At 68.1% G+C, this 11,057-nt stretch overlaps 1 protein-coding gene across 1 annotated transcript; it reads right to left on the bottom strand.

Moving 5' to 3' along the window:
* Positions 1 to 1,569: 1,569 nt before the first annotated feature.
* Positions 1,570 to 9,158, bottom strand: CHRD (chordin). Its single transcript, XM_059822772.1, has 23 exons — positions 9,038 to 9,158; positions 8,553 to 8,656; positions 7,903 to 8,029; positions 7,335 to 7,481; positions 7,136 to 7,253; positions 6,167 to 6,263; positions 5,923 to 6,064; positions 5,709 to 5,849; positions 5,094 to 5,176; positions 4,858 to 5,005; positions 4,650 to 4,756; positions 4,429 to 4,559; positions 4,199 to 4,335; positions 3,871 to 4,112; positions 3,665 to 3,778; positions 3,198 to 3,398; positions 3,017 to 3,110; positions 2,836 to 2,892; positions 2,625 to 2,728; positions 2,348 to 2,450; positions 2,066 to 2,220; positions 1,802 to 1,895; positions 1,570 to 1,637 (listed from the first exon to the last, which is right to left on the bottom strand). Exons 1-23 carry the CDS (start codon positions 9,156 to 9,158, stop codon positions 1,570 to 1,572), a joined length of 2,835 nt encoding a protein of 944 aa, XP_059678755.1.
* Positions 9,159 to 11,057: the final 1,899 nt, after the last annotated feature.

An 11,057-nucleotide genomic window follows, 5' to 3' on the forward strand; every position in this document is an offset into this window, starting at 1 on the left:
CCCGCTAATTGTGTCCCTGGGCACGGAGCTCCCTCCTCACTTGTCAGCTCCTGGCACTGCCCCGTGGCAGCCGTGACGCTCATCCGGAGGGGCAGCCCTGTGCCAGGACACTCGCTCTGCCCTCTGCCACCAGTGTGCCCGGCTGCGGGCCACCAGCACGCTGCAAGGCCACCACGGATGCTGCCACCCTGCTGGCACAGGCATCCGTGTGGCTGTGGGCAGGACACCCGGCTCAGCACCCAGGGGTCTGTGCCAGTCCGGTATGCCCCAGTGCCATCCTCCTATTGCCCTACTATTACCCCAGTCTAGCCCAGTGTCGCCTCTGGTGCAGTCCCAGTATAGGCTAACACTGTCCCACTATGGTGGTGGTGTTGTGCCAGTATGCCTCAGCGCTGTCCCAGTAGAACCCAGTGTTACTTTCCCTGCAGCTCTGGCACTGTTCCAGTATAGCCCAGTATAGCTCTAGTGCTGTGCCAGTCATCCCACTGTATCCCCGCACAGCACAGCCATGTCCCCAGAGGTGCCCCAGTCCCCTAGAGTGGGGACTGAAGGGCAGGTGGCAGCACTGGGGCTCCCATGGGCCTCATGAGCCACTTAAGGCCTTAGTCCAGTGCAGCTGTACTGGGATGACTGGGGGAGCGCTGCCCCAGAGCACGCACCGTGGTCTGCCCTGGCACCAGTATGGGTGGCTGTGTGGCACTCAGCTTGCTGTGGGTGCTGCGGGCCGGCGCCTCTGTGGGCGTCAGCTGGCTTGGGGCCCTGGGCTGGTCTCTTTGTGCCACCACGGAGGTGCAGGGGACAGAGCCCTACTGTCCCTGTGCCAGCAGGCACCGTCGCCAGGCGCTGCATCTGCAACCCCCACCATGGACACAAGCAGGGCTGGCATTGCGGGCCCGGCTGCGGGCACTGGATCCTGCTCTGGTCCTGTCCAGTGCCACCCTACAAGCACCACCCCACAGCCCACCGGGGGTGCTCTGAGCCTGGCACTGGCTCCCAGGCCCCATACCCCCCAAACACCCCCACCCAAGCATATGCATCCCCAAACCCAGCAAGGCCAGCACCTGCAGATCCCACCGGAGCCCAGCATGGGATGCGGGAGCACAGCCCTGTGCCTGCTGATGCTAGGAAGAGGCGGGGAGTTGGGTGGGCAATATCTCTGGTTTTAATAAATATATTGGGACCCCCGTCCACAGGCACCATAAATTATGCGACGAGCCCGGCTGAGCCAGGGCAGGCGCAGTGAGACGGGGGCCAGAGAGATTTTACACTATGTACAAGGCGGGCATGATGTCCGCTGTGCCCGCTGGCCAGGAAGGCTCAGAGGGGGAGGGCAGTGGGTGCCCCAGCCTCTGCCAGCCTAGCCCCTGCACGCTGGCACGAGTGGGCAGGGCAGCCCTGGTATTGGGGCCATGCTGAGACGGGGTGCCCAGGCTGGGCGCCTGGCCGTGTCTGGCCCGCCATGCTCCTCTGTGCCCCCCCCGCCCTGCACGGGGGTGATGGGCGGCGGGGACACCCCACGGCCGCCCGGCCTCGCTGCGCGCTCACCCCGCTCGGGGCAGCGGTCACTGCTCAGCGGCTCCACGCCTCCACCCTGGCATCGTGGACCTTCTCCTGCGCATCTGGGGGGGCATCCGGGGCTGCGGGGGGGGAAAGCGGGGCTGAGAGACAGGCATGATGGGTGCCAGGGGGGCGCTTAGGTTGGTCCCAGCCCTGGCTCAGCACCCAAGGGGACCGGGGAGGTGCATGGGCCACCGCGGGGTGTTTGGGGGAGCAGTGCCCACGTGCGAGCACTGGCACTCACCGCGGCACTTGGCGCAGCAGGGGTTGTCCCTCCTGTTGGGGCTGGTGCAGGTGGCTGGTGGGCACTCCTGGCGCTGGCAGTGTGTCTCCCCTGACTGCGGGGCAGAAAGAGGGTCTGAGGATGGGGGCCGGTGGCTCTTCAGGGTGTGGTGGGTCCCCAGGGTGCCACCCCAGGCTGCTCTCCCACCTGTCCCCGAAGCACTGGGGACTAGCACGGGCGCACGTCTCCTTCCCTCTGGTGCTGCCCGAGGCCTGGCACACTCACCACACACCAGCACAGGATACACTTCATTTCCCCGAAGGGTGGTACGGAGGGGTGCCAGCTCTCGTTGTTGAGGTACCAACGGCGCCCAAAGCGGCATGCCCGCGGCCCATCCGCCTGCATGGTGTCAGCCAGCTCGGGGACGCTCTTCTCCGGGGCTGCAGGAAAGGGCACTGGGAGGGGGCACACACGCAGCAGGGGCACCCTGCCGCATCGTCGGCGGTGGCATGGGGAGGTACAGTGGCCGTGCTGGGAGAGTAGAGAGCAGGAGGGGGGTGCAGGTACCTGGGCACTGCTTGCAGCAGTCAGAGGGGCTGGCGCGAACGGGGTTGGCACAGGTGAGCCGCGGGCACTGCACCTTCTCGCAGTGCACTTCACCCGTGGTGCCCTGCAGGGAGCATGGGGGGCTCATGGGGCAGTCGGTACAAGGTACGCACCCCCCTCCCTGGTTTGAGCCCCTGCTACAGTGCCTGGCAGCTCAGGGCAGCCACCACAGGTGCCGGGGCAGCTCTGCTGCTGACCCAGGGTGGGGGCCTGGGGGGGGACTAAGACCCACACTCACCTTACAGGTGCAAATGGCACATTTGATGAGGCCAAAGGGGGGCACAACGGGGTGCCAGCGGGTGCCAGAGCCTCGCCATGTCTTGTCCCCATCGAAGTAGCAGCCTGGGAGAGGAAGAGGAGGTGGGCACAGCCCCCACGGGGGGATTGAGGGTGCTGGGGGGGCCAGGGGGGCAGAGCTGCCTGCTCAGGCCGTGCCTGCTGGGACTCACCCTCACTACTGTCCCGTGCCCGCTCCAGCTTCAGCTCCTCCTGCCCCATCTTCTTCTCTGCAAGGAAGAGGGAGGCCATGAGGGGGTGCAGATGCTCAGAGAGGGACGCCCCACCTTGTACCCATGGGGAACACCCCTGCTCCCCAGCCCCCTGCCTGGGACCCCTCTGGCCCCCACATACCTTCGCAGATGGGGCAACACAGATCCTCGGGGTGCACCTGGCGCGTACAGTTGAGGGGCTGGCACAGGATGGGGTCACAGATCACCGTGCGCTTCTGGGGGCAGCAGATACGGGGTTCATTACTGGGGGGCACTGCTGACAGGTGCTGCCCCCCCAGCTTGCCCCCCTCCCTGGCCCGTACCTGGCAGCTGCAGATGGAGCACTTCTTGTCATAGTCGGGTGCCCAGCGGGTGCCGTGTGCCCGGTGCTGCCCCTCGAAGAAGCAGGAATTGGGGTCCTTCTTCAGCTGCTCCAGGTCCCTGGCCTTGGCACCCTCAGAGAGCTCGGCCTCCCCCGGGGCCAGGCGGGTCCCTCCTGCATGGCACCGGTTGGGGATGTGCACCTGGATGGGGACATGGAGCAGGAGGGTTGACACTGCCGGGGGGGGACCCTGCTTCCCATGCAGTTGCCCGCCTGCCCTCCATGCTCAGGGCTGGCGGAGGAAGCACCCACGACCACAGTACACACCACGCCAGGCTGCTGGGACTGTGCCATGGCGTGCCCCCCATCCTCTTCCCTTCCCACCCTGCTCTGGGCAGTGTCACCTGGCTGGAGACCCTGGGCAGTGGTAGGGATGGGTAGGGGTGCCCTTCCCAGGTGGGGACCTACCCGTCCCCGCATCTCCCCATGGGGGTGGGCTTTGGTGCTGACTTGCAGGAAAGCAGTGCCCTGGGCCAGGTGCTGCAGCAGGTCGGCGTCCAGGTCCTTCACCACCCCTTGCGCCTGCCGGGGCGAGAGGGGCACCGGGGAGGTGGGGGGCATGAGGGCTGGCCCGGTCCCCGCTGTGGGGTGCCCCGACCAGGTGCTTGCCTCACCTCGGTGCTGTAGAAACCCTTGAGCAGGCGCTTGTGCTGGTGGGGACGGGCGCCCATCTCGCCCAGCTCAGCCACCCCATGCAGGTGGGCACTGACAGTGCCGTCGGCCGGGCGGCCCAGCCCCGCCACCGAGATCTCGTAGTGCAGGTGGCAGTGCTCATCCAGAGAGAGCCAGGCATGCCCCCCGGCTCCGCTGCTCACCGGGGGGGACACCAGCTGCCCTGCCAGTGCCACGGGCATCTCTGTGCACAGACAGGGGCTGTGGGAGGTGGCGGACGGGAGGGCTGCCCCACCGCCCCGACCGCCACCCCTGGTGCCCCCCAGGTACCTGTGTAGCGGGCGAGCAGGCCGCTGTAGGGCAAGGAGATGACCTGGCCCCGCAGCTCGCCCTCTGTCCAGTCCTTGGTGGCCACATTGAGGAAGAGCTCATTCTGCAGCAGCATATGGGCATCGCGGGCGCTGGGGCTCTGCCAGGCGCCCTGGGCCTGCCGCCGGCAGGAGACCACGTGGGTTGGGATGGGGACTCGTCCAAGGTCCCCATGCCATCCCCCCGAGTGCCACCCAGCACTCACCAGCCCATCCTTGTAGCTGGGCGTCATGTCGAATAGGATGTTCCTCTTGTTCTTCCGCCGGGGTTTGGTCTCCAGAGTGATGCCCACCACCTCGCTGGCGGTGCCCACCACCTGCACCTGTGGGAAGGGTGCTGAGGGGCAGTGCCGGGGGAGGGGGATGGGACACCCCTGGGACCCCAAGGAGGGAGACAGGTGTCCCCCACTTACCTGGTACTCCAGGGTGCCATTCTCATGCAGTGCCAGCTTGGCCGAGCCCACGGCCCCCGTCTTAGTTGGCAGCAAGGCGTCCGCTCCGCACAGCACGCTTTGGATGGCTTCAGCCCGGGGAGAGAGGCACGGGTGGGGTGTGTGAGGTTGGCATGGGGGGGGGCACAGCCACCCCCGCTGCACCCCGGGGTATCCGTCCCATGCTCACTGTCACAACTGCGGCGAGTGGTGATGGTGCCCGCCAGCTGGCGTGCATGCTGGCCCTCCGTCTCAGCCACGATGCGGAGCTGCCCCTGCACCAGCCACTGCAGCTCACTGGCAGACAGCTCGCTCAGCACCTCCGCGAATTCAGGGTCCTGCTGGGGGGGGCATGGTGCCATGGCTCAGCCCTGGCACGGCGGGCACCGCAGCTGCCGGGGCATGTGGGGGAACAGACGGCTTTACCTCCACGGTGATGTTGGCGCGGACCTCCCGCAGTGTCTGGGCCTGGTGCAGGATGCGGACCCGCAGCGGGACCCACGGGGATTCTGGCCATGGCAGAGGGGGTTGAACCCGCTGGACCAGGGGCTTGCAGCCACTGTCCCTCTGTCACCCAAACCCACCCCTCTGTGCCCATTGCCCCCAAACCCCTGCACCCGATCCCCCGCTTTCTTTCCAGCTGCCTGTCCTGTATGCCTGGACCCCTGTACTCACCGTGACCCCCACCGTTCCACCTCCCACCCCCCAAATCTTTGCACAACCCACATCCCAAACCCATCCTTTTGCACACCAACCCACACACCCCTTATGCCCTCCAGCACCCCCTGGCCCCACCCCCCCATAGGTACACACCCCCAACCCATGCACACCCCAAATCATGCCACAACCCCTATGCACACCTCAACCCCCCCCATGCCATGCACAGCCCCTATACCCACCCACCCTGAGCCCACAGGTGCCAACCCATGCATCCCAAGCTACAAACCTGCCATGCACGCCTCCCCCCCCCAGCCCTATGCAGCCCCATGCAACCCCCCCAGGCAGTGCCAGGTCTCGCGGGGTGCCTGTGCCCACCCTCACCACCAGCGCTGGGCTCCAGCAGCCCCCGGGCCATGAGGATGAAGTGCAGGTTGTTCTCGGTGTCGCTCAGCGTCAGCATGGCCATGCCCCCCGCGCCCAGGTGCGCAGGGTCCGATGAGGTCAGGATGGCACCAAACGTCTCTGTGCGTGGAGAGGGGGTGTGAGGGGCATCCCGGTGGGCCCCGGCTGGGGGGGCACACAGGAGCCGACTTACCTGCGAAGAGCGCCCGGTGTTTGAGGATGTGCCCGTGGACCTCTCCGGAGGGCTGCGCCCGGGTGATGAGGGACACGCGGAGCTGCTCCCCCCGCAGCAGCTGGACATTGGCCTTGGACACCGTCCTCCACATCCCGCAGAGCTGTGGGCGAGGACAGGGCTGGGCAGGGGCTGGGGGGCACCACATGCCCAGGCAGGGGGAGGAAGGGGCACCATGCCCCCCTGCCCTCCCAGCCCCTCTCACCATGCCGTCCTCAGGGGCAGCGCTCTTCTGCACGGGGTGTTCAAACAGCACGTTGTCCTCGGGGTCGCTGAAACGCACCCGACTCGGCCGCCCCAGCCTGTGGGCACCCGGGGGTAAGCAACGACACCACCACCCTCGCTCAGCACCGGGATGTGTTGGGGAGGGCACATGGGGGTCTCCCAGCTATTTGGGGTGGGCAAGAGAAGGATGTTGTCCTTCTGGGGTGCCAAGTGCCACGCTCTGCCTGCCCACGGCCGGGCTGGCTCAACGCTGCCGTCCCACCAGATGCCAGCTGGGCACGGGTCCCCTGGGCTCCTCTACCCCAGAGCAATGCCAAACTGGCACCGAGTGGGATTGGGGTCCCCGCTGGGAAAGGCGGCAGGGCAGGACCCGCCAGGAGTCAAGCGCTCAGGCCCGGCTGTAAATTAGGAGCATTTTCAGCTCCGTTTGGCTCCTCCGGTCAGAGCTGGAAATTAGTCACCACTTTACTATGCAAAGGGGCCTGGAAGCGAGGAAGAGCAGAAGAAACTGGAGCGGGAAGGAGGGAGGGAGAGGAGAGGCTCCGCTGCCAGCAGGCATCCGGGGAGGGCACAGCGAGGATGGGGGACCCTGGCAGCAGTGCCCCGGCGATGCCCACCGGCAGAGCCCTCAGGGCAGCACGGCGCCTCTGCCCCGCTGTGCCCCTGTCCTCCGGGAGCCCTGGAGCTGTTCTGTTTGTTCCTGCTCCAGACCTGGAGGCGAAGGGGTGAGGCCGGGCCAGCGCCGTGGGTGTGCCGAAATCCTGGCTGCTTCCCCCGGCTTGGACCCCCAGCACATCGCCCCCCTCTCCAAATCTCTCGCCCTGCCAATGCAAGGCTGTGGCACCACGGGGGGACGCTGGAAGGGAAACTGAGGCACAAGCACCGTTGCACCCCACCCTTTTCCAGGGGAGTGCCCACTGTGCCAGCCTGGGCAGAGGACAGGACTCACCGCTCATAGCTGATGGAGAAGAGCAGGTAGGAGCGCAGCAGGGTGAAGCGAGCCTTGGCCACCGCGCTGGACGTGGGGTGCCACGGCTCCGGGCCACTCGTCAGCAAGGCCACGAACTCTGGGGAGGGGATGCCGATGATGGTGGGGAGTGCAGGGGGGTGCCCCACATTGCTGCTGCCCACCTGGGCGGATGGCTCACCTGTGCGGGCATCGTCGCGGGCCAGCCCCTCGGAGCTGAGGTAGGAGCGGTCGTTGTAGGGCTTGTCCAGGTCGTCCTCCTTGTCCTGGAAGTACTCGAAGGTGTCGAAGGGGGGCACGGGGCTCTTCTCCGGGGGGCCTGGCAACGCTGGCATGCGGTGGGCACAGGGGGAGACCATTGCACCAGGCTGCTTGTGCTCAAGAGCTCGGGTGGGGGGGCAATAATAAGGCCCCCCTCCCGAGACAGAAAGAGATGTACCCTGCAAATCACAGCAGGGCTCTGTGCTGGGGTGACGGGGGGCACACTGGGCACAGGCAGATGGACAGGCAGGTTGCTTAGCCCTGTGCACCCTCTCTGCACCCCTCCCAGGGTGGTTCAGGAACAGCTGTATCTAAGGGGGCTTCCCCCTGCCCAGCACCTTGTGGGCACCCCAGAGGCACTGACAAGTCCCATAACTAAGAAAACAGCACCTTTTGGGGGGATTTACGCACTGTCCCCTTTCCCGTGCCCCCGGGGGTCCCTGTGGGTGCAGGGTGGCTCCCCACAGGGAGGCACCCGCTGGCCTCACCTTTGGGGCAGGTGTGGCAGCAGTGCCCGGGCAGCAGCGTGGCCCGGGGGCAGGCGGGCACGGGGCAGTCCTGCTTCATGTTCTTGCAGTTCACTTTCCCCGCTGGCTTCCCCCGACGGTTCCTCTGCTGCGGGGGGGGGGGGGGTGGGGTGGGGTGGGAAGAGCCCGGGAGGGCCGTGCCAAGGTGTGCCCCCTCCGGCACAGCCCGGCTCCCCCCATCCCGGCCCATCTGGAGCCCCCGCGGGCAGCCCGGACACCTTGCACAGCCCCCAGCTGCCTGTACGGCAGCCAAGCCCCGGCCCCCTCCTCACGGCCCCCAGCCCCCTGCCCAGCTGTGCGCGGCCCCGCCAGCCCCGGCCTCGGGGGGCTGCTCGGAGGGAGGGAGGCGGCCGGGGGCCATCCCCGAGGAGGAGGAGGAGGAGGAATGAAGCCTGATCCTTTAAATCCCCCTTCTCTTCCCCACTGCCGCGGCGGGGGGGGACACATCCAGGTGTCCGGCTGGCTAGAGGGATCCCCGCTCCCCTTTTCCATAGGGGGGAGTGTATTGAATGAAGGGGTCGACCTCCCTCCCCGCCAGTCCCCTCCCCAGCAGGGCCAGATCCTGGGGGATCTCCTGGGGGAAGGGGGGGTCCCGGGGCGGGGGCACTCACCGGCTCGCAGTGGCAGATAACGCAGCGCATGACCCCGAAGGGCTCCCCCAGGTCCGGGTGCCACGTCTCGTCCAGGGCATAGAAGTGCCCCCCGAAGGCGCAGCCTGCGGAGACCCCCACCCACCCACCCACCACCACCGCCACCCCCGGTCACCTCCGGGCCGCGGGCACCCCCCTGCCGCAGCCCCGGACAGCGGCCGGCACCGCCCCGCCGCCCGCTGGGCACGGCGGCCGGTCCCGCTCCCGGTGCTGGTCCCGGTCAGCCGCGGGGCCCGGAGCTGGATGCGGGGTGCAGGAAAAGGGGGTGGTGGTGCAGGAAAAGGGGGTGCTGGTGCAGGCATGCGGTGCACGGACGGGACCGTGGGTGGCAGGGAGGGGGGGAGCACGAAGCGGGATGCACGAAGGGGGGATGCGGCAGCGGCTGCTATAGGACGGGGGGTGCCCGGAGCAGGGGGGTGCGGGGGAAGGAAGGGGGGGGCTCCTACCTGCCGCCCCCCCGGGGGGCAGCGGGTCCGTGTCGGGCCGGATGGGCAGGGCGAGCTTGGGGCGGGCGGCGCGGCCGGGCAGGAGCAGGGCGAGCAGCAGCAGCAGCAGGGCGGCGCGCATGGTGCCGGCCGGCCGGGGCAGGCAGGCGGCCGGGGGCGGGGAGGGGGGGCCGGGCGCTGCCTGTCGCTGCCGCCGCCTCTGCCCGGCCGCCGGCTCCGGCTCCGCTTTATAGGCGGCGGCATGGGCAAGCGGGAGCTGCGAGCCCTGTGCAAACAAAGGCCCCGCTAATGAGGCGCAGGCAGCGGCCGGCCGGGGGGGGACGCGCCCCCGCCGCGCTCCGACCCCCCCCCCCCCGGGCCCCTGCCCCACCGCCCCGGCCGGGCACGGGCCATCCTGCCTCACGCCGGGGCACGCAGCTGCCCCGCCGGGCATGGGGTACCCCCGGACTCGGGGTGTCCTGGGGGCCCCCCCCCTCCCTTGCCCCCCCTCCCCCGGGCATGGGATACCCCCCGGGTGTAGAACATCCCCACTGACATGCCAGCCCCAGGGCACGGGGTACTCGAGGGATGCCTTCATCCACATACCCTCCCTCAGGGCACGGGGCACCCCCAGGGGCCGGCCGTGTTGGGGACATCCCCCCCAATCCACACAACACCCAAGATGCCGCCACGGCCATCCACACCCCTTCCACAGAGCTTGGGGCGTTCCTGGGCACTGGGCATCCAGGGTACAGCCCTATCCACATGCCCCCCCCCCCCTGCCAGGACATGAGCCCCCTGGGAGCCCCCCAGCCACATAGCCCCCTCAGAAATAAGGCATTTCTAGGGTACCCCAATTCAAATGCCCCCCCCCATCCAATAGACTCTCCCCTAGCATGGGGCATCTCCTGGGCACGGGGCATCCTGGGGGTTCCCCATCCACACAGCCCACTTTCAGGCATAAGCCCCCCAGGGCTCATTGGGCCCCCCAGGCATGGGACATCCTGGGCACTCCTCCATCCACTCAGCCCCCTCCCAGGCTGCTTGGAACCCCAGGACATGGGGTACTACAGGGCACCATCCATCCACACAGTCCCCTGTGGCAAGTGGACCACCTGCAGACCTCTCCACCCTCCTCCAGCCCCTCCCCAGGACATACAGATCCGCCATCCACTCAGCACCCCTCAGCATGGGCCCCCAAAGCACGGCCCCCCCAAATCCACACGGCACTCTGCAAAGTCACACGCACCCCACAACTTGTCCCCTCGACATCCCCAAATCCCTCTGGCTGCTGCCCACCCCAGGCAGAGGAATGCTTCAGAGCAGGACCCCAGGCTCCTGCCCACCAGTGACAGTGGCTGTGGGGGGACAGGAGCCTGGATGCCTGCATTCCCTTGCCCGGGGAGAGGAGGGAGCAGCCGTGGAGGAGGCTGAGAGAGCAGCACCCAGCACTGGTCCCACTCTTCACCCACATGTGCCCGGGCTGGCGAGGGTGGTGGCGGTGGGCAGCGAGCAGACACCATGGAAAGGCCTGGGGAGAGCATAATCCATCTAAGGAAACTGAGGCACACACTGTGGGGCGGGGGGTGGCCGGTGGGGAGGGGAGCCAGCGTGTGCCACCCATATCCCTGCCTTGCCACCCCTGCTGACGGCGTCAGGGAGGGGTGGCGGGTGCACGGCGGGCGGGCGCCCGGGGAGGGGAAGGCGGGTGGGGAGGGGAAGAGGGGGAAGCGCAGGGCTGCCAAAATCAACTCCGGGCGGTACAAACACCCGGCCAGCTGCGCGGTGTAGCTAGGGAAACACGGCACAGCTGGAGCACAACAGGCCCCTGCCTCCCCAGAAGGCTCCTCCTGGGCCTCCCCACAGCCCAGCGAGTGGCTGGGGGGGCTGCAGTCCACTGCCTCGTGCCTCCGATGCCAGCCCACATGGGGTTGCCCATCCCTGGCTCGCCGGCAGCCGCTCCATCCCGTTCCCTGCCCTAGTTTGGCACGCGTCCCTGTGCAGCGGGCACCTCTCCCAGGGAGGGCAGTGGGACGCGGGG

This window comes from Gavia stellata, chromosome 11 (genome assembly GCF_030936135.1).
Source record: "Gavia stellata isolate bGavSte3 chromosome 11, bGavSte3.hap2, whole genome shotgun sequence".
In the NCBI taxonomy this organism is placed as follows: domain Eukaryota; kingdom Metazoa; phylum Chordata; class Aves; order Gaviiformes; family Gaviidae; genus Gavia; species Gavia stellata.